General features: G+C 36.4%; 1 protein-coding gene across 5 annotated transcripts in view; it reads left to right on the forward strand.

Moving 5' to 3' along the window:
* The window catches only part of NFAT (NFAT nuclear factor), a 240,675-nt gene extending 216,658 nt beyond the window's left edge, over window positions 1-24,017 (forward strand). For all 5 annotated transcript variants that reach the window (XM_067124167.1, XM_067125575.1, XM_067123543.1 and 2 more), the window contains 4 exons: window positions 2,332-2,388; window positions 17,727-17,834; window positions 21,003-22,802; window positions 22,961-24,017. In XM_067124167.1, coding sequence (XP_066980268.1) covers window positions 2,332-2,388; window positions 17,727-17,834; window positions 21,003-22,802; window positions 22,961-22,965 — 1,970 coding nt within the window. In that variant the 3' untranslated portion in view covers window positions 22,966-24,017. The remainder of the gene's footprint in view (window positions 1-2,331; window positions 2,389-17,726; window positions 17,835-21,002; window positions 22,803-22,960) is intronic.
* Window positions 24,018-24,243: the final 226 nt, after the last annotated feature.

Here is a 24,243-nt window from a genome sequence, read left to right on the forward strand (position 1 = left end):
GGCAAGGTAGTTGCCATTAGGCTCCCTTGCACAGGTCTTTCCTTTACCATTCTCATGCCATTGCCATTGTGCATGTGCAGCAAGATTTAGGAAGCCCTGAGATGCCAAGTGGCTCTCCATCAATAAACCCCCCAAAATGCGGTGCCTCTCTGTTAGTTACATAGGTGTCGCCGATCACTCTCTTGTCTGAGATTGGCGTGGTGTGGCAGCGCACTCGTGGCAACAACGCAGCCGTGGTCCCGTAAGTGCCGGGGACCTACCCAGCAGGTGGAGTCGCTCGCTTGCTGCTCTGTCACCCTCACCTCTCACTTATCATACTTCAACATGCTCATCACAGTCATATATAGTTTTCACTTCCATAAGTTTATCATGTATAAGTGCTCTTTTGGTCTTATTTAAAGAGACTGGTCTTTTTGATTACTTTGCTTTTGCATTCCAATAGTGTGTGTGCTTCATTCATATTCAAAGTTCTGAAATAGAAATACATAAATTATTGCATCACAAATACTTCAATTCCATCACATTGTTAAGCACATTTTATTTTAAGTAAGAATCGTATGCATACACATTCATCAACATATTCATATTTTAGTGATAGTCTGTTATTTTATATTGTTATGCAATAGACAGTTTTCCCAGGGATTCAGACTTCTTGTCCTTGGTTAGTTTGACAGTTTCATATATATCTTTAAGCATTAAATGTATACCATCTGTGTAAGGATAGCTTTCCTTGCTAATTTTTTTATTTGGTGAAGTTGTCACTTGTATCTGTACTGACATCCACACTGATGTTGGCATAAGCCATGTTACTTTAGTATAACCATTTTGTGTCAGAATAATGTCATTATCTATATGATTGAAAACTGTAGTACTTTCATGAAACCATAGAATTGAATTGCAGTTATTATATTACAGTGTTTTTGCCTTTCCTTCTGTATCTTTTGACCTATTTTTACTCCTTTAGTCTGTTACTTTTACTATTTCATCCATCTTTTATAGAACCTAATAATTAAAATGTACTTGGGTACTGCCAAGTCAGTATGCTGCACAAATATGAGACATAGTATACAAGAAAAATAGTCAATGTGATTGTTTTGATAGTATGTGATGTTAACAAATTACTTGGGTTTGTGCAACTTACTGATTTGTTGCATGTGATCTTGTAATGGATTACTACAGAGAAAGTCTTAACCTAAAAGAAAAACCTCTTAATGTCAGGGATTTTAATCAAATGTTTGCAGCACTTATGTTTTACGAGCAATTTAGTGATACTTCATTGCATAGTCTCACAGTCCGTTAATTTTTGTTTAGAGCTCCTGTGCTTGTGGCAATTTATTCCAACATCTTTGGTGTGCTATCCAACCCCTTATAAAAATTCTATATTGAGATGGTACTATCAGTGCAGATGTCATGCAGAATCATTCATGAGCATCATCCATTGTCACTGTTATTTCGTCAGCTTTGTTCAGATATGGCTTATCATTATAGAGCAAGTTGTTACCTCAGTACGTCAATATGTTTCCATTTCCTCCAAAGAACAGAATTTGTCTCCTTCAGTCATGCAAGACATTATCTTGTATAGTAAGGGTTGTATAGTTCTTTATTATATAATTGTATTTCTCACTGGATTGGCTTCATATTTGTTGTTATGAAGCAGTTGCAAGATGTTTTATTTTTCTTGCCTTTTTATGGCATGCACAGCCAAGCATGTTAGAATGAATATACTGTATTTGAAGATATGATGATGTTATGAGCTCTTTATTATAATATACAGTCTTTTTCAGCATACAGGTTTCATGAAGAGTTTAGTCATGTGTTGCAGATGTATATCTAGAATTATGCTGAATGGAGGTGTGTCATGAGTCTGAAAGCTTGTTTACATGCTTAACAGAATGAGTGAAGAATGACTGTAGAAATGGAGAAGAGTGATGATGCTTTCTTTATTATTGACATTATTATTTTTTCAGAGGGTAACAGGAGGAGATCTACTAAATATATAAATGTGATTGTGTGCTTGTATGTCATACATGCGAGAAATGAGTAACCTGTTATAATGATATTAAAAGTTTTTACTGAATTTTTACCAAAGTAAGGAATGATATAGCCTACTTCATAAAGACAACAAAGTCTAAAATGTAATTTATGATTGTCAGTTATATTACATTAAAAGAATTGTCACAACGCTTTAGAAATCAACATTCAAGAAGTTATTCAATGATCCTTAGTCATTTTTCAAAGAATTTATTATAAAAAGATCTCCATGTCTGATAGACAAGTCCAAATATTTACCACACAAAAAAAAATATCTAATAAAAATTCCTTTCCATGCAGAATTACAAGGCCATGAGATTCATGAAGAACAAATGTTGCCTAAAGGAGTATCACTTGGTATGTGAACTTTTGATGCATTTGATTAGTATAGTTGGATACAGTACATGAATTAGTATATGAAAATATTTTTAAATTGTTTTTGTGTTTTTTACAAGCCAATTTTGTTTTTATAGAACATTAAGCTTTGGTATGAAATGTTGACCATAAATCTGCACTTGATGAAGAAGACACTGCTTCTTTTTTTTATGGCTTGTTTGAGGTCTCATATGACTTTCATGGCTCCGATCCCCTATATTCTCAACATCCCACCAGTCAAGTGCTTTGTGTGTATTCCAACAGGCATTCCGATGTTTATGGCCAGTTTGGTTGTGACAGCCCTGAGACTCAGGTCATGACTCACCTTTTGCTAGATCATCCAAGGATGCCCCTTTCCAGCTCTGCTTCTATCTTTAGTGTTGGATTATATTGGTAGATTAGTACCTTTTCCTCTAATCCTTGGTCCTTTGAATGGTATGCAAGCTCAAGAGGTTGGATCTCCACATTGGTGGAGAAATGCTCATGAGAAGCTTCTAGTAGTCTTGTCCCCCTTGGAAGCTCTGGCCCTTGGAGTGGGATGTTACTAATGTTATGGAGCCTTAAAAGGCCTCCCTTCAAGCCTCTGTCTAGTTCCTTGGATAGAGACCTAACATTGAAGACTGTTTTTCTCATGGCTTAACCTCAGCAAAGAGAGTAGGTGAGTTATATGGTCTGTTGTATTTTGTTCAGCAATTGGAAGGTGGGCTTCTCTCTCTCTTGCTTTCCTTCATCCCTGAGTTTGAAGCAAAGACTCAAGTTTCTCGATCATTCCCTCCATGGTATTGGTGGAGACCCGGATGAGATTCTGCTATGCCACATCCATGCTGTAAAGTACTATCTGAAAAGAACCAAGTCCTTGAGTTCAGGAGACTTGGTAGTACAAAGTGGAATTGGGACAAATATATTTTTAAAAGTAATTTGCATTTTTCCTAGTTATACAAATCATAGCCTTTTATGTAGGTTTTACCCACCTGAATTGCCCTGCTTTGTCCCTGTGGCTGAAGGAAAAAGTTAGTGGCAAGGTTGGGCAAGTGAGGGATACCTTCCTCTTATTCACCTTCTCTGCCAGTTAATTTTTTTGTTATTAGGATAATACCAGTATAAAAGGTTCTGGTTTGTATAACTAGGAAAAATACAAATGATTTTGAAAATTTTTTAGTTTTAATACAAACCCATTCATTGAAAGATGCCTTATTCCAAGTAGAAATCATCCCAGTTGCCTATTCCATTTTGCCCCACTGGGGATCATTTAGGTGTTGGATGGGTGGATGGCCTGGCCAGTGTTACAGAAACATTACTATTTCATTACAACTCAATAATCCAAGATGCTTGAATCACTGTTTAGGAGGAAGGGCAAGAGGGAAGCTTTCCCCAGATGCAACAGTTCTGTGATACAGGTGGTAGTCTGTTTTTAAGAGTTTGCTTGAAGGAGGCTCAGTATGGAGTGGGATGTTCAGTATGGGTCTCCAGAGGGACAGTGGTTTGTATTTACCAGATCAGTAGGATTTATAAGCTTTGGTACTCGCCTTGACACCCAGTTGACCTGCTTCATGAATCTTTGAAGGTGCCAAAGACAAGGAAAGTTAAGGGGAAGGCGAAATAGTAACTCTTCCTGTGCTACCCATTTGAGTTATCTGACCCACTGCAACTACAGGCAGTCCCCGGTTATCGGCGGGGGGTTCCATTCCGATGGCGCTTTTCTGACAATTTTCGGTTATCGGTGTCTCTCTTAGGTATGTATTGCCACCAATAAGTGGAAATCAGCGCATATCGACGCCAAAAATCGCCAATTTTTGTCGCTAGACATGTGCCGAAAAACTGGATCGCCGATAACTGAGCCCGCCAATAACCGGGGACTGCCTGTATAGGTAACAAAGAATACACAAGTAGATGTATGAGTTACATCTGTAAGGCAGAATTGTGAGAAAGTGGAATGGTATCTCCACACCTTGCCTGAGCACAGCTGCTAATTCAGTATTAATCTGGAAGGCTGTGGAAGGGAAGATTGCTTGAATCTTGTGGGCTCAAACTTAAAGTTCTGTCAAATTCTTCCTGGAGTATGGAAAATACATCATTCCTACTGGGGTATTTTTTACTCCTGTGCTCAGGAATAGATTACAGAAGGAGGTTGTTTATAATGATTGGACAGATTAGCTGGATATTTTGAGGGCATGGCTGCAGGTAGGAGCAAATAATTTCAAGCAGACACTGCCTCAGTGAGTTGCCTATGTTTCATACCTTGTACTATGGCATCCTCTTTCATTGGTGGAATATACATCAAAATTGCAAACCTTTATACATTGCAGGGTCAGATGTGTATGTCATCATATGATTTACTCAGAATATAAGGATTAAGAACCACTGCCAGATTTGTTAGATTAGTAGAAGTGTCTGTAGGAGAGAGGGAAAGGTCCATAATATCAGCTGTCTGAATATTGAGTGACAAAAAAGATTAGACAAACCCCTATAACAGTGAGTTTTTTTTTTTAGTTCAGTTTTCAAGAGTAAGCCAACACCCTGATTGAAAGAATAGGAGCGCTTCCTAATGAAACGGTCTAATCATTGCCTTGACAACTTGTGCTGGGTTCAAGTGTCAGGTGAAAGTGCACTGACCCACTTAAGTGAACTAGAAACAAAAACTCATGAACATGTTCCATAAATTATCTTATCATCAAGCAAGAAGGAGCCAGAAGGATGGGACACTGAAGTAGAAAGAGCTTTTGTGCCCTAAAGAGGCTTTTCTTGATATCTAGTAGGAAGATCCAGTTGAAAGCCAGCAAGATAAGGAGAAAGCTTTATTAGAGGAATGGTTAGCAGGAGAACATGAGTAGGAGGACCAAGGACAGTTAACCTCTAGAAGAAAACATAAACTCCCTCATCTGTACCTGAGGAGCTGAAATAAAAGAAACTCAGGGGTTTGTTGAGAAATAAGAGGTTTTGAGGCATGAACAGTATCAGTTGAAGACACTGGAGCAGGCTTAGGCATAGGATTGAGAGAGGAGCTATTGTGAGATGGAGAAGCTGAGGTAGGAACAGAAGTCTTATCGTCTGTACCTGTAATCCTTATATAGATATATTCAATATTACAGGCTAACTTGATTACAAGTGTGTAGCTGCAATATTTTATTTACAAAATTGTTATATGTGTTGAATATCTATATTAGCTTAAGCACTCGAAGATTTAGGTTAGTTTTGACACCAGTATATATCTGTCTTACTATATGTACACTGTTAGGCCCTTTGCAAGGGCTATGCGAAATTTAGTTTATTGAATGTCATGCCGTTCAGGCTAACTGCTATAAATAAATTGTTTATCTGACCCAGGCTACTGTTTTATATGTCTTAGGTTAATGTTTCTAGCATAATCTACATTAGGCCAAGAATAGAGGATTTCGTAGAGGGTTCTCGCTTAACCTAATCTAGGCCACTACCTAGTTGAGGCTTATTTAAATCACACTTAGGGATATAAACTACATGGGAAAAAATCCCCAAAATCTAGTTTACTGTTTTATCTGGCTGAGAGTACACTTGTATCTGATATTCAGCAACTGCCTTATTTAATCCAAACTACTGTTTAGGCTAATAATAGCATATTCCCTAAAGGGATTCCTATTTAATCTAGTTATGCCACTGCCTGGTCTAGGTTTATATCACCTTTAAGCAGTGGTGGGATTCAAATATTTTATCAGCCAGTTCTATCACAAAAAGCATGTCAAATTTGTTCCACTTAGACCCAAAAGTTGATCTTGGATTCTAGCAAATAAAATGATCAATAATGATTAATGTCCTAAATAAAATGTCTAAATCTCATGGCCTGGTCTGTGCAGGCTTCTAGCCTAGGCCTTAGATAAAATAATGTCTTACTGTGCATAATTACTGTGCATAATCATAAAACATTTCTTGGATTACCGAACCTGTTGAACCTGACCATTAGTTATATTATAGTGTAGTCTAATAAAAATTATATGCGAATGTACAGGGAAAGTAAGCACGGTACACATGGTAATACACCTGCTCGACAGCTTGTTGAAATACACGATATGTACTAAGTCACTAACTACACATTATTGGATGGGATGCAGTAGGCTGCTGGCCATGAGTGACCAGTAGATGGTAGTCGTCTGCCAAATGAGCAAAATATTTGGTAGATATAGAGTATTTATTAAATAAAGAGGCCAGATTTTCAATCTAGCATCTAGCACAATTTTCTTGAGGAATTGCGTCTTTAGCAAAATGTTAAATTCAGTCATTTTTTGGAAAATGTAAATATTTTAGTAAATCATTAACTGAATACATATAGTTTAGCTACATTATTGCTCTAGTTTTTCCTAATAAACAATATCACATGAAAGAAAACATTGTGAGCAAGGAGATACTGCTATATTTCTTGTGAATAAATTTAAAATTAAAAGTGAATATAATAACGATAAAAAAAATCAGTTGTGAATTGTTGGAAAATTCTTTCAGGATGATGGAATTGTACGACAAATATTGCGCAATCCTAATAAATAAAAATTTAGTTCCTCTTACAGGTAATAAATGTTGCTAAAAACGCACCCTTGAGTTTCGTTCATGACTGAAGTACTAAATGCGTAAACAAAACCGTTAGTAATTTAGTAAATATAATAGCATATTTGGCTTTAATATCCATTAATTGAATTAATTATAATTAGGATTAATTTAAAGTAAAATGACTTTGAATAAATCAAATGAAATAATGAAGTAATTAAATAATTAAACCAGCATAAATATTGTTGGAACCTCCCCTTGTGAGTTAGCTCAAGTGGAAAAGAATAGCTGGAGTTAGTCAAGTAGCAACCACTGTTAAGTGAAGCAGTTACTCTAAAACGTTAGACCAGGACGTTAAAATTCTACGAAGACACCTGTAGAACAACAAAACAGTGTGGCTAAGTAGCAATATACCTTTCTTTTTATCTCGATTTTGTACATTTATGAGAAATTAGGAGGGTGTAAGCTAATCACACTGCTGCCTTACCAAGTTGATTGCAGGTGTGTTAAGTAGACAAAATGCATTGTAAATATTTTAATATTTGTAAATAGGTGTTAGTAAACAAAATTTCTAACAGAATAAGCATAGTATTATTAGTGTCATATTTTCTTATGCATTCCCTATTATCAAGATCAGTATGACCTGAAACATGAAAGAAGTATAAGCATGAGGAAGAATATATAGATATGTCAGTAAAATTTAATTACAAGACATACATTATAATACATATTTATGTGATTGTTGTGTTTCCTCTATACCTATCATGGTCCTATTTCCTTCTCTGGCAAAGAACCATTCTGATGTCACTATTACCAGTGGTAATGCTTAACGAAATTTATGTTACTAGTTAAAAGTTGCGCGGTGTACTCTTCTTTTAACTGCCTATTCAGGTGGTCAACTGGCCTTTACACTTAGCCGGTTCACCGAACTCATAAAATTCCATGAGACGGTTTGCCTTTAAGGATACAGGCTACATAAGACTCTACTAATATGTAGCCTTACAAATAGGCTACCATGCCATAAAAAACTAGGTTATTGTTTATATCTAGTCCTAGGCTATTTGGCCTAAGTAACCGGTGAGTCCAAAATTAGGATATTTCTTTAGAAGTTCTCACTTAACCTAGTATAGGGTATTGCCTAATCCAGACTATTTAGATCATCCTTAAATGTATAGGCTATATAAAACAGAAACTCATTAATATGCAGCCTTATAGCTAGGCTACTGTTTTTTCTAGCCCAGGTTATTGTTTAATCTAATCCCAGGCTACCTTGTATAAGATACTGCTTAGGCTGATAACAAGATATATCTTAAAAATGTTCTCACTTAACCTAGTGTAGGTTATTGCCTGTATAAAACAGAAATTCACTAATATGTAACCTTATAGCTAGGCTACCATTTTGTGTAGCCCAGATTAATTACTTACTCAAATCTAGGCTACTGCCTAATCCAAGTTACTTAATTCACACTTTAATGTATTGGATACATAAAAAGAAATTTACTTTAGTATGTACCCTTAATGCTAAGCTACCATTTAACCTAGCCAGGATAAATGATTCATCTAGTCCTAGGCTCCCTGGTCTAAGCTAATGCTTAATCCAATAATGGGATGTTTCTTAAAAGGTTATCACTTACCAAGTATAAGGTACCTACTGCCTAATCCAGGTTTTTTATATCACGCTTAAGTGTATAGGCTATATAAAAAAGGAAAATTTTACTAATATGTAGCCTTATAAGTAGGCTACTATTTTGTTTTGCCCAGATTATTATCTAATCCTAGGGTCCTTGGCCTAAGTAAGGCTACTGTTCTAGGCCCATAATAGAATATTTCATAAAAGTTACCCTAATATAGGTTACTGCCTAATCTAGGTTATTTAGTTCACACGTAACGATATGTGGTGATAGGTTATAGGCTACAAACAGCATCCCCTATTTAGTCAGTCTAAATTATTTTCAGTGTGATCTAGGCCACTGCTTAGATTATTGTAGACATTGTATGTAGTCGTAGGTTATAGGCTACAAACAACATCCCCTATTTAGTCAGTCTAAATTATTCTCAGTGTGATCTAGGCTACTGCTTAGATTATTGTAGACATTGTATGAGCTGAAAGGATTTTTTTTATATATTAATGATAAATTCTGGAACATTTCTTTTAGTTAGAACATCTAATTGAAATAACAAATTTTCAAAATAATTTGCACCTTTCACAACCAACAATAAGCGATTATGATAAGTGCCATCTATGTGTTGGCAGGAAAAACTGGATTTTCAGCTTTTACACACAATTTAACTAACAATTCGTAAAGTTTAAAACTAAACCTTTAGCTGGAACTTAAAACTAGGCACTTAATTTGCTTCTTTGGGTGATTCCATTGTGAAATATGGAGCACTGACAAGTGAAGCTGATCCAAAGCGACCACAGAAAGTAATGGCTTCATGGTCTTGTGCCAGTCCATTTGTTGACAATATGGCAGACTGCCCATGCGCGATAATCACTTCTTCTTCTAAGAGGTATTGACGTTGGAAACTGGGTTCAGCTTCACTGAAGATAAGGGAAAGTACCCTCTTACCTTTGAGTCCATATTACATACTCCATCACTTGTTATAGTGTTTTATCATTATGACACAATACCCGGCCAAAAGACCAACTAAAAGAGGATTCTTTGATATTAGTGTGGTCACCATGGAGCCCTGACAGACCTATGGAAGGTAGCTCCTTGAGGACGAAACAAGTGACTACACCATGAAAAAGATATCCCAATGAGAAAAATTAAAATTAGGGTCTGCCTAAAAAATATACCCTGAGAAAGATATAATAAGATAGGCATACAGGAAGGTTGTTTTAAACTATTTGCATACTGCTGCTTCTTCTTTTAACATGATTTTTTCCCATTTGTATGGGGCAAGTACAATGCCTTCTTTTTGAAGGACGTTGATTTGGCTTTTGGGGTAGACTTTGTAGTCTCGATTGGCTGCCCTGCCTGTCATCGCTTAGACCCCGGTAGTGTATGTACATGTATTGTACCCATTCTCCCAGCAGCGAGGAGTTGTTGCGCGGTTAGGTCGACAGTCGAGACGTGTGTGAGGTGTCTGTCATGTTTTTAGAAGAGGTTGGAGTGGCTTTGTTTTTTGTGTAGTAGTCTGTAACACCCATTTGCAAAGCAAACCTGATTTAAGTCTTCTTTGGCTGAGTGGGTTGAGCTTCAGACTGTCATTCGATGGGCCGGAGTTCAATTCCCGCAGCCGGCTGATGAAGAGTTAGAGGAATTTATTTCTGGTGATAGAAATTCATTTCTCGCTATACTGTGGTTCGGATTCCACAATAAGCTGTAGGTCCCGTTGCTAAGTAACCAATTGGTTCTTAGCCACGTAAAATAAATCTAATCCTTCGGGCCAGCCCTAGGAGAGCTGTTAATCAGCTCAGTGGTCTGGTAAAACTAAGGTATACTTACTTACTATCTGTTGATTACATACATAGTCCGCCTCTCTGACTGGTCGGCTGCGGATTTGAACCCGCGCCACAGACCTCTAAGAAGTCCAAGGCTGCTGCTCTAACCGACTTGGCCATCGAGGCTCTTATTTGCATACTGCAAAAGAGTTAAATATTGATAAATTATTGGTAGACATTAAAATCATATAAAGTGGTACGTTCTTCATATACTTTATAGTAAAGTATGAGAATGTGTTTCAGTCATGTAATAATAATTCTGAAGGTCCTGGTAATTTTATACTATCTTTAAATTTTAGTAGTCTTCATGCTATGGTACCATGTGACCTTATTACAGTAATCTTTTGATTATCTGGAGTGACAGAGCCAAGGCCCTGTTGGATAAGGTCAAATAAAACTCAGTGGATGTAAATCTGCAACTCCTTACCCTTCCTCCTTCTACCTTGTCAATACTGCATAACCATAAACACTAAAAATACTTATAAACAACAACCATCACAAATTAAACTGACAACTTGATGAAAAAAAGCAATTATCCTCCTAATTTTCCCATATTTGTAACAAACTATCCTGTATAAATACACTTAAAATAAAGTAAACCCCACATTTTAGTTTTCTGTAAAAGAAAACTATTGTGATGGCTTTGTCTGTCCGTCCGCATTTCATTCTGTCCGCACTTTTTTCTGTCTGCCCTCAAATATTAAAAACTACTGAGGCTAGAGAGCTGCAAATTGGTATGTTGATCATCCACCCTCCAATCATCAAATATACCAAATTGCAGCCCTCTAGCCTTAGTAGTTTTCATTTTATTTAAGGTTAAAGTTAGCCGTAATCATGTTTCTGGCAATGATATAGGATAGGCCACCGCTGGGCAGTGGTTAAAGTTTCATGGGCCGTGGCTCATGCAGCATTATACCGAGACCACCAAAAGATTAGATCTGTTTTTGGTGGCCTTGATTATATGCTGTATTGGCTGTACAGAAAACTCAGTTGCGTTGAAGAAACTTCGTTGCATTTTTTACTTGGTTTCTTTTGTAAGCAACACAATACCAGGAAAAAATTAATATCACCTTTTTCCTTTTGCACAAACCCATTACAGGCAGTCCCCAGTTATTGGCGGGGGTTCCATTCCAACACCAAGACAATAAGTGAAAATCACCAATAAACAAAAATCGCCGCCTCTGTTAGGTATGTATTGGTGCCAATACCCGATTACGGTGCTGATAAGCAGAAATCAGTTCATATCAGCAACAAAAATTGCTGATTTTCGTTGCTAGACAAGTGCCAAAAAACCAGATCACCGATAACCGAGCCCACCAATAACCGAGCCCACCAATAACCCGAGGCTGCTTGTATTGTATCGGTCTTTAAGATACATCAGCCATACATAAAAAGAAAAGGGCAAACGTGATACTGCTCTAAGAAACACACATAAACGCACATTGTGACACCAACATTGATGAAATGCCAAATGTAGATGTCAACACACACATGCACACAGACATACAAGTAAGGCTTCTGTGATATTATGAGTGCAATGGAAAGTCATTACATTAACTCCAATAAAACAGAAAACGATCCACCACTTATTAGAAGTGTTCTTAAAATGAATTTGCTTTGCACAGTCGTCATTTAGAAATGTCATATGTACTAAAGAGATAATCACAAAGTGTTGTACACAAACGGTTTCCATGATGGGGCAAAATAAATGAGACAAGTGAAATATGCCATATATGTTCATGTATTATTTGGTCTCACATATCATTTGACCCTTAAAATTTCATCCCCTCAACATGATTTCATTGTATACATATCTCATATTAGGTTGCATTTTTGATAGCCCAGAAAACGTTGGCCAACGTACTTTCGTCAGTAATCCCATCTTGTTAACTAAATAAAAGTAAAAAATAAAATAGTCTTTACTTACTGAAAGAATTTCATTTTCGATAGATCACAGTGTACTAGACACTACTCATGGGGTGAATTTCATTTTGGTAGATCATACTATACTAGGCTATGCTTGTAGGGCAGATTTAATGTTTGGTAGAATGTACTAGGCTAGGCTTTCAAACAAGAATATTGGGAAATAGCTGTTTTGCAATTTTGAGGGATTTTACTTAAGCATAAAGTACTCGTATGCTAGTTTACCTTTGTGTACCCATTTCACATTTATAATGCCATCCTACCTTTGTACTGTATACCCATTTCACATCCATAGTGCCATCCAGTATAATATTGGTGACACTTTAATGTCAATATGTTATGCAAGTTTCAGTTGCTTTTAAACACATCTCATTGAATGTTCAATAGTATTCATTGATAACTTTAAATACAGTACAATACCAACTTATGAAATAGTATTTTAACATAGTTTTGTTAGCTAGCATTCATTATACAAATACACTGGTCTATAAGTGTCAGAAATACACTCTTGAAACTCAAATTATTATTATTATTATTATTATTATTATTATTATTATTATTATTATTATTATTATTATTATTATTATTATTATTATTATTATTATTATTATTATTATTATTATTATTGTTGAGAAGATGAACCTTATTCATATGGAAGAAGCCCTCAGGGACCATTGACTTAAAATTCAAGCATCCAGTAAAGGGAATACATAAAGGAGAGATCTCACTTATTAAAAAAGAAAAAATAAGTTAATAAATAGATTAAAATGTATTAAAATGCAAGGAGAATAGTATTAGGGTAGAACAGAAATGCATTGCATCTTCGCTTGAACTTCTGAAGTTCCAATTGCACAACATCCTCTGGGAGGATGTTCCACAGTTCAGTGGTGTGAGGAATAAAGCCTCTGGAACTGAGAAGTTTGACAGTGAGGCACACTTACTGCATATTAGTACTACAGTTCAGCGAATCAATTGTGAATGTGAAATGTCTCCGTTGAAATACAACTTATGAAAAAGTGACAAACAAGGGACCATCCGTTGATGGTCCAAGTCATAACTGCTACTGTTAGGAAACAGAAACCTACCACCACAAACCACTCTCTCTAAAAGAGATAAATCTCTGGCAGAAGCAGACATCCACACTGGAGAACAGTATTCTAGTAAAGGAAGCACAAACAACCTGAAACAGGTTGCATTGATTTTATCACTGTTATATATATATGGCCTTACAAACAGTACCTAACTTTCATGCCCCATTTGCTGAAACTTTCATTAGATTTTTCTCAAAAGTTAAATGTGAGTCAAAAGTTACACCTAGAATACTGAAAGCCTCAGACTTATTCAGCAAAGTTCCATCAATCTGAAGGGGAGGATGGGGTGCAAAATCTGTACGAGATATGCTAAGCAATAGTGTTTTTTGTTTTACAGGAGTTCAGCCTCATACCCCACTGACTACACCATTCACTAATCTGGTCTGTGTCCCAATTGAGGCTGAGGACAGCTTCATTTCTCGTAAGTGGAGACTTTACTATACCCACAAGTGTTGCACCATCGGCATAATGAACAATCATGTTTTCCAGGCCAACAACCATATCACTTGTATACACTAAAAACAACAGTGGACCACCAAGAACACTACCCTGTGGAACTCCAGACAAAATAAGGGTCTTGGTTCACTAAAGATCCTGTCCACAACAATTCAATGTTGCCTACCTGTAAAGAATTCTTGAACTAATCTTAAAACATATCCACCCACTCCAAGATTCTGAAGTTTATAATTAAGTGCCTTATGATTTACTAAATTGAAAGCAGCACTAAAATCTGTCTGAATTACTCAGCACTCAAAATCCTTATCAAGGTTCCCATGCAAATGGCAAGTCAAGTCTAAAAGAGCATTGCAGGTACCTAACTGCTTCCTATATGCATATTGACTATCAGCTAACAATTCTTTAGATTCCACATACTTATATAGTTGCTTAAAAATAAGTTTTTCAGCAACTTTGGAGAGCACAGGGAGATATGCCTCTCTTTGGAAGAGGCACTGTATTATTAAGCTTGCGCCCATCTGCAAAGATAGTACGTCAGTATAAAATCTATAGAATCCACTTATCTTGGGAGACAACACACTAGAAACTTTTTTTAAAAACAAAGGGGAGAAACCATCAGGACCTTCTCCACCCCAGCTATCAAGATTATCCAGAATTTTTTTAACATCCCTGGAGCAAAATGCAAATTTGTAAGAACAGGTGCAGGATGACAAGTATCAGGGAGAAGGACATTCTCAGCTGGTTGCTTAGCTTCAAAAGCTTGATGAATCAGTTCAGCCTTTTTGCTAGGGCCAGTAACCAATCTACCACCATCTGTTGGTAGTGGTGGAATGGAAGACGAGCTTGACCTAAAGATAGGTGATGCCAAGTTGGTCCACCACAGATGAGGCAGTAATTCCTTCAAGTTATCTCTTCAAGGAATTATTGCAATTTCTCTGAGCTGTATGGTAGGTTCTATTTGCAGCATGGCAAGACTCGACAAAAATGGTGTAATTTGCAATTGAACGAATTCATCGCAATGCGTTGAATTTGGTCTCTTTGTCGTGGTAGGCTCATCTATAATTTCATGACATTTCTCCAGACATATCTTATTAAAATAGCCATCAGCATTTCATTTAACTTCTTCTTGGGATCAGGATCTAATATAGCATCTGAAATATTAAGTGCCTGACAAGCTTCAATAATGCTATCGCAGTTGGCTTTGGATTTTAGCCAGTCCATTTTTCTAATGGTGGTATTAGGAATATACTGACTGACAGATATGTCGATCTCAGTGGCGCAATGATCAGAAGTGCCTTTATGTTCACAGACCTTGGACTTGGCAGTAGCTGGAGCATCTGTGAATATGAGGTCTAATCTAATACCAGAAATGTGTGTGGGTTCCTCAGTTAGCTGGACAAAATCGGAGGATACACAGAACTCAAGAGCAGACCAGCCATTTAGATCTGTGGAATTTGAATTTAGCCACTCACTATACTTAGCATTACAGTCTCCACGAATAATAAATGAAGCTTTTGACTGAGCCATACTAATCCTCTCCAAGAGACAGTCATATACAAAGTCATCAATATTTGGATTGCGGTAAACAGCAAATACATATATATTGTAGAACTTACTGAAAATTTTAAAACAAAGAACTTATGGCAACTACACTCCAAATTTGTTTGATGATAAATAGGTCATCTGGACTTAGTGTATATAACCATACCTTGCACAAATGGGATGTCACCATCATACACTACAAATATAGATGTACTCGTGTTGAAAACCTTTATTTTAAATGTTGTGGCACACAGTATAAGTTTACTTGGTATATTTTAAATCAGATTTGCTGAGCTAGCACTTAAATTTATTTTTTTAGCCTAACTTTCTCAGATATAAAATGATAACAGTGACTTGCAATTCCCCCCAATAGCTTAGTTTAAACTAAAAATCCCATGCTTCGTTTTATTAATAATTTAGGCTACAGTGCTCCCCCACTTTTTCGTGGGAATAGGTTCCAGAACCCACCGCGGAAATGCTAAATCTGCGAAAATGCAAAATCCCTTCTAAATACAGTAAACCCCTGTATTCGCAGTCTCACAATTCGCGGACTCATCTATTCACGGATTTCTCTATGGAACATATATACACATTATTCGCTGAAAATTCGCCCATTCATAGTATTTTTACTGAGAAATATTCATTAATTACTGTATTTTCATCTCATTTTCATGACTAAATGCACTTTTTGTGATAAAACTATTAAAATACTCAGGTAGTGCTTGAATTACGATAATTCACCTTACGATAATTCGATTTTGCAATGGGGTACGTGGTATGCATTCCCCGTGAATACGGGAGGTTTACTGTACCCTATAAGTGTTTATAACTGCCAAAAATGCTTATAACTGCCTGTTTTAACAGTTCACTGCATGGTATGAAAAGAACTGAATTAGTGATAATTTTAGAGATATGGCCCATTGAAAAATTTGCAAATTGGTGAAAGTTCCTGCGTAAAAGTGACAGATATGTTCCACAAAAATCTATGATAAAGTGAAGCGCGAAAAAGCGAAGAACAAAAAGTGAGGGTGCACTTACTTGCATTCATTAAAAAAATATGCAGTCTGCAAATGTCAGAAATAATTCTGAAATTCATACTGAACTTACAAGTATAGAAATGTTAAAAAAATCGTAACCATTTTAAAATGTTGTGCCATCCAATATAGGTTTATACTTGGGGCATTTCAAATCATATTTGCTATGCTAGCTCGTAATAGAATACCAGACTATTCTAATGCTGTGTTGTTATTGCAGTACCTCTGATTCATGCATATGAGCAATGATTGTGTAGATTGCTTAATTAGAAGTGTGGGTCCCACATTTTTACAACTCTTTTTTTTCTTTTGATATTCATGGGCTTATTTTATGTTAATATGTTAACTGAGCGGACTCTGGTAATGGTACCTCTAGTTTGATTATGATTTAAAGGGATGACATCATACCAATACACTAATTATATTTTATCACTAAAAGAATGCCACCTACTGAGTTCCTCTTACCTAGTTGTCATGGCCATGTACTTATCTGATAAATATATATACAGCACGCATTTGACTGTGTTTCATGGTATTATGTTAAACCGAAAGGTTGCTTTCCCCACTGTAAACAGCATTATCCAATGTTTGCCAAAGGGACAGCACATACCACCTGCCATAAAGTTGAGGTTAGGTAGTTTTCAGACATGTGCAAAATAAGCAACATGCTCCTGGCAGCAAATCATAAAGGAAAGGCTTGATTCAGACTAGCCCTTTGGGATCAAGGTTTCAGAGGGATTGTAAGAGGAGGTGAGTACTGTGCATCTTCCTGGCAGAACTCTGGCCGAGAGTATTTCCCTCATTTTCTAAGCAGATTCCATGTCCTGCCCAGTGTGCCAAGATTTAGGAATTGCAGATTTCTCTGTATGACTTCTCTGATGGAGATCAAGAGTCATACACTGAATTAGACACCCCAAAACTGGGCATGAAGTGGACCTAGCCACTGAACTTTTCCCTCCTGACTTTAGGAAACCCAGGGGCACTGATTTTGTTTCCGCATGAGAGGATTCTCTCAAAAGAATATCTAGGCTCCCCTATGTAACAACATGATGTTGAAGTATGTTTTTACCCATGCAATAACCTGATGTTGAGAAGGACCCCTAATAGAGTCATATATGCCTGTGCTAGCTTTCCCTGAGCATGAGAGGATCTTTCTTTTCTACCTGGATTGAGGTTCTGAGCATGACCATAGATGTACAAAAGGCAGTGCACAAGTAATAGGTTTGTGATGAAACATTTAATTATTTAAAATATTACAATCTGTTTTTTTCAAATTTTATGTTGCCAATTTTTATTTACTCTGATTCTTGTGAATAGGTGCATTGCAAGTGAATCGCCATTACGCTGAAACAAGAATGCTGCCCTCGGTCTTACAAGAAGGCTCGTCTACAAAATCACCAAATTCTCCAGTAAAGATGGCTTCAGGTAAGATTTTTTCATTATGAATAGTGATTACTTAATATTATTAGTTAATCTTATTGTAAGAAAAAGTTCATTTTGCATACGTGTCTTGAATTTGAAGGATAAGTAGATCATTACTTTAAACAAAATGGTAGTTAACAAAATACCAGTTGGGATAGGCAGTTAGATACTTCATTTGGAATTGCGCTAGACTATGCAAGTACCATCCGACTTACAACCTGTTCAACATATGACCATTTGTACTTACAACTGTACTTCTGGCAGCAGGGCTGGGCAGGCTGATGCATAAGAGTACACACCATAGGACAGTTGACCACTGGATTACTCGGCAATGTACCATCTTGGGAGAGCTCTCTCATCACTCAGGCAGCATCAGTTTGAGTTCCCCTGCCCTATCAGCAGCATTATAGAGTATTAACAGTACTCTAGACTGAATTGCAAACTGATTTAGGTTAAAGTCAACTTCTGACATGCATGCAGGAACCTAACCCCGTTGTAGCTCTATGCCTACCTCTACATAATATATATTACATAGATTATTAAAAAATATACCACTAGAAGTACTGTGCATTGTGGTAAAAAGATTGAAATAATGACTGTACATTACATTACAGTACTTTGTGGGTATTTTATACAGCAAAGGTTTTATATTATGCCCTACCCAGTATGTCAGCCACTTTCTAAGGTTCGACTTACATCCATTTTGACTTACAACCAGTTGGTCGGAACTAAGCCCGGTTGTAAGCAGGATGGTACTCGTAGTTTTTGAGAGTTAGCCCCTGGTACCATATTGTATAGGTTTTATGACAGTCTTCACAACTTGGCAGATGTCAGTACTTGAAGTCGTTATGTTAAGGTGACACTGTACTCAATAAAATTAAATAAACATTATGTACTGTATTTTATGAAAAATATATAAGATACTGTACACTTTTTCCCTGCACTTTTTCCTCCCAAAAATGGCTCAAAAACACTGCCATATCTTTCATGTAAAGATGAGGCCTCGTATGGGTTAATGTTATCCCTGATGCTCACTAGTATGATAATTTTACCCCAGATGGGAAGTTCTACTTAGCCCAGCCCCATAATATTATTTGCTAAATGGAATTATTATTATTATTATAGTTATCATTAGTATTTTAATTATTATATTCATTTTTATTATTATTACTGGTATTACAGTATTATTATTACTGATACTGTGAAAGGAGTTATCCTAAGCAAAGTGCCAGCATTGTTCATCAGTACCAGCTGATCCATCATCATACATAAATATGCCTTTACACACTCCTAACAGTAACGAGCTGGAAATTACAGAGGAAAGAGGCATACTCATAACTGAAAGGAAATTAATGGTGAAACACTAATCTGGTAAATAAAACATTAAGGCTGCAAAGAAAGATGACCATTATACAAAATGCATACTTGTGAATTGTCTTATATTTAGCCAGGTTTCCCAAACTTACAAATTCTCTAATAATTCATTACTATTTCTGATAGTGAGGATGTTGGCAGTACTCAGCTGTCATTTAGCTATACATGGCAGTGATGATTTCAATAAAACCGAATCAGTTGATGATTTTGAGGTGATTATGAAAATGTAAACATTACCAGAATGCAAGTGGCACATAATTGCAATGTTCATATTTTATAATATAATAATAATATGAAGTATAATGTAAGTAAAACAACAGTTTTATTAAAATTAGCATTATTTTAAATACAACTGTGCTATTTCACACTAGCAAATGGATACTGTTGGTAAAAGCCTAACTGCAGTCAACAATTCTAACACAATTTGGCAGCCTACCTGACATCTCTTGCCACGTCACACCCAAGTGATTTGGGGTGACTTAGTTCAGCTGGTCAGTTTCTAGAATTATTGCTTAGTTCAGCTGCTTGTTTTCTGGAATTTTGGATTAGGGATTGTAAACCTGTACACTAAACACTTTTTTTGTAATTATGCCCTGCTGAAACGAGTGTGTTTAATAAGCCAGGGTTTACTACTTGTTGTCAAGTATGGTTTATTTGATTGTTTTAAACAGTTACATTTTAATGCTATACTAGCAGATGCTTGCAATCAGTAGCATTTGCTAGTTCCCATATCCATACCATACCCATATCCATACTCATATCTGTATCATACCCATATATGTACCATACCCACCCATACCGTTCTGTACCCGTTCCATACCCATACCCATAGCCGTACCATACCCATGCCTATACTCGTACCATACAATACTCATGTCTATACCATACCCATACCTATACCTGTACTGATACCCATACCCATACCTATACCCATATCCATTCCATACCCATATCATACCATTCCTGTACCCATGCCCATACCCATATACATACCATACCCATACCCACAGCTAAATAACCCTACTAATAATAGTCAGCAAAAGTCTACAAGCAGCACCAGCCCCGTTTACCTTCCAGTCATATACAAACAACTGACCAAATCTTGGTGTAGGTGCAGGAGCAGCTGTTGATGGGTTTTGAACCAATGCTGATGCCATTGGTGGTTCTGGACCACCACCAGTAGTGCCTGCTGTTGTTCTAGAATTACTTGCTTATTCCATTTTGAAAAGAAAATGACAAAAGTCAGCCAAAACTCCTTTATTATATACTGTTGGGTCACTTTAATGTTGAAAATCTCTGGACACTTATTATTAATGTCTTCGTAAATCTTAAAGACTCCAGTTGTATAACAGGAGTGTTATTTACTGTGATCCTCATAATGCAGGTGGTTCATAGTTACCACATGAGGTTAATTAAACACTTCATAAATTCTAAAGGTCAAGCATTTTGTTTTTTTTTTTTAAACTTGTACATTACTTTTGTAAAAGAAATTATGTTACAAATCTATAAACATTTTGTTAATAGTGCTCAGTCTCAACATCTTTTATTTCAGCATAAAACATAAAAAAAGGGAAAGGGAAGGGTGAGGGAAGAGGGTTGGGAAAGGAGGGGGAAGTGGAGGGGAGGGGTAGAGGAGGGGAGTGACACACACACACAACACACATAGAAAGGCAGCCAAGGAAATTAATGTAATAGATTAAGAATAGTAATAATAATTTATTGATTTACAGTAATGTAAGGTTGAACTGTGATTGTTATTGTAAGTAACTCATTTTCCAATTTTATTTTTTCCAACAGTACCTCTGACTAAACCTGTGGTATCATCAGTGAGGGTGCCGCGTATTATTCAAAGTTCTAATCCAGCTAGGAAAGCTGCAACACGCACTCTTCGGAACACTTCACATGTTTCTAAAACAGCAGTGAATGGTAGCAAGGCTGTAGGAATTAACACTACACAAACAACAAACATAAGTACCAAGATGAACTTGAAAATAAAGTCAGATGAAGATGATAAATCCATAGGTCAAGATCAAAAGCAAGATAATTCTAAAGGAACTGTGAGTCTTGGTAGTTTGGTAGAGTTGTTGAATGTAGTTAAATCTTTACCAAGTGGTTTCATTGAAGATCTTGTGAAGTCAATGAAGGAAAACATAACCTCCACAGGATCAGTGAAAGTTCCACAAAATCAAGAAGTATCAGATGCTCAAGAAAACAAAATGGTTCGTAGTAATGTTCTGCTTTCTAACAGTGTGCATAGTAAAGTTCAAAAAGCTCTGCCTCAAGCAAATGTATTGGTGCCACAAGAGTCTACAACTAATAAGATTATACCCACTGTAACCACAAACTTAGGTTTATGGCCCCTCACACTGTTTCCATCAATATCTACCTCCCAGTCTATCACTGGTGGACCAAGAGTTGCACGTGTTGCTCCAATAGCCCCAACCACTGTGGTATCTTCCCCTGGACTCACTAGAGCAGTAAGAGTTTGTGTAACTGAAGCACCACATGTTTCACTTGAACCACCTAAGAAGAAATCATGTGATCACTTAACATCCATGGAGTATGAATTGATTGAGAGAAATCAGTTGGTTCGTGAATCAGTTGTAGATCCAGTGATGCCACCTCCTATTATAACACAAAGTTCAGTAATGACATACAGTGCAGTCGCTCAGCCAGCAACTCAAAGTGTTATCCGAGATCATTGTGATGCTAAAAATAGTGTTGCTGCTTCACAACCTACTGAAACCCAAGAACCTACAGTTATTCAATCTTCACCTCAAGTTCAAGTAGAAACAACTAACGTTCTTAACTCGGCTAATGGGACTGCTTTAAACACGCATCAAGAGCCCATGTATCAAACCATGACTTCTTCATTATTGCAGACTATTAATCAGGCTCCTCAACAGGTAAGCCAAGCATTAAATGTGAGTGTACCTTTAAATCAAGCATCTGTGAATCCACCCATAAATGTTTCTCTTGGTCAGAGTATTCAACAACTGAGTCACCCAGTAAATGTATCGATTAATCATGCACCTCAAACTGTTAGTCAGTCTATGGATGCTACATTGAATCAAAATCTTCAAGAAGGGACACAGCCACTCAGTGTAGCTAGACTTCCACCTGCAACAGAAGTAAACCAGGCAGTAATAAAAGCTGAACCACAGGCCATCCCTCGGCACACCACTCAACAAGAATTACCTATGCCATCTGTGCCAACAAGTTTAGCAGCACCACTATTTAATCAGTCTTCTGGCATGGGAACACCTCAAATGGTAGTAGGTGGTCATAGCATCTTAAATAATCCTTCTAGTGATCAAACAACCACACTAACTCCTCAGTCAGTTGTTTCATCAGCTTTAACACATTCTGATCCATTGCTCTCACAGTCAGTGTCTTCTCTGCAGTTAGACCAGAATGGAGTTGCTCAGGGTTCTACAAGGAACCAACCAGCTGTGGAATCTAGACAAAGGGCTGAAGTTCTCATGACGCCCAGCTCAACTGCTACCCAGGTTTCTATGCAGAATGAAGTGACTTCAGCCATTAGTCTGTCAGAGACAGAGCTCCTTAATTACTTTGACCCAAACTGCTTTGATAATGGTAAGTTTTTTCAAAATTAAAGGTACAGTAGCTGTAAAAATAAGTTTAATACTAAAAGCCTTTGATACTAAAAAAACCCTTTTGTCATTTTTAAGTGAATTATTATAAAATAGAAATGGCATTATGACTGGTATTCACTTTTTTTTTCTTTTTTGTAGTGTGAAGACTGGTTCTGAATGACTGAATTTATCAAGAGTCAGATACAACTTACCATAAGTAGCAGGTAAGGTTAATCATCCCTGGTTGATTGTTGCTGCTTTCTTTACAGAAGACAGGCCAATTTTCTTCTGTCACTTGTAGAATTTTTTAACATAGTTTTTGAAAACATTTCTACATATCATCACCACCCAGAGTTTTAATAATTGTAAAGGACAGCTTGGAATCAGCAGAAATATTTTTGTGTGGTTAAAACTGTCAGTTTTGTAGGTATGTATTATTTCTAGTTGCTCAAGAGTTAGTTATACATTTGCAAGTTAAATGATTGTAATTTCACGTGACTGAGATTATGCTGGCATTGAGTCTTATCTGCATTTGAAGTTGTTGCAAGGTTGTTGACAGTCAGAAGTGCTTACAGCATGTGTTAATACTTGTTAGCTAAGTGGAAAGGAGAAATGTCAAATGCATAATATAGGTTGGTGCTGTTTCTGACCAAAGTTATTTTTCAGTTTATTATGCATCTCTTGAGCATGTAGAGTATAAAGTGAAATAGTGACTGACTCAAAAACTATTAAGTAAATCGAAAAATATGATTGTTAACATTTTGACAGTGTTAATGTGGATGTTTAAACAGTTTCAGTATTTTGTGTTAAACATGTATGAAAAGTATAACAGATGCACAAATTTACATTTTTTAATTAAAATTTAAATGCTTTTGTTAGCTTGAGCATTGAACTTTTATTCTTTTATTTTACTGTATGTTGTTGCTCAGTCAAAATCTAACTGCAGGTTTTATGCTATTTTACCATTTTGAAGATACATTATTCACTGGCTGACATGGCATTAAGGTGCTTGAATATTTTAAACTGAGTATCAAATTTTTCCCATATTTTAAAGACAGTATATGGTTAGCATAGCATTTTTTTTATTTTAAGCATAGTCACCAATGTGTGCTAGATATAGAGAAAAAGGTTTGTATTCATACCTTTCTTATGTTAGTAAAAATTTTTATTATTAGACATGAAAATTATATGAGGAAATAGAAAAATATCCATTTGATATTTGTATTTCATTTGGCCTATCAGTACTACTTTTTGGTATGAATGGCCAGAATGTGCCTATAAGAAGTTACTTATTGTTGTTATTATATTTTGTGTTGATTCTCTGATTTGTGTATCATATTGTCTTAAGTAGATTTGAACTCCATATAACTAATATTTAGTTTGATAATTTTATAAAGTATACTGTATAATACAAAAATCTCAAGCATAAATTGTAACTAACA

Source organism: Macrobrachium rosenbergii, chromosome 1 (assembly GCF_040412425.1).
Source record: "Macrobrachium rosenbergii isolate ZJJX-2024 chromosome 1, ASM4041242v1, whole genome shotgun sequence".
In the NCBI taxonomy this organism is placed as follows: Eukaryota; Metazoa; Arthropoda; class Malacostraca; order Decapoda; family Palaemonidae; genus Macrobrachium; species Macrobrachium rosenbergii.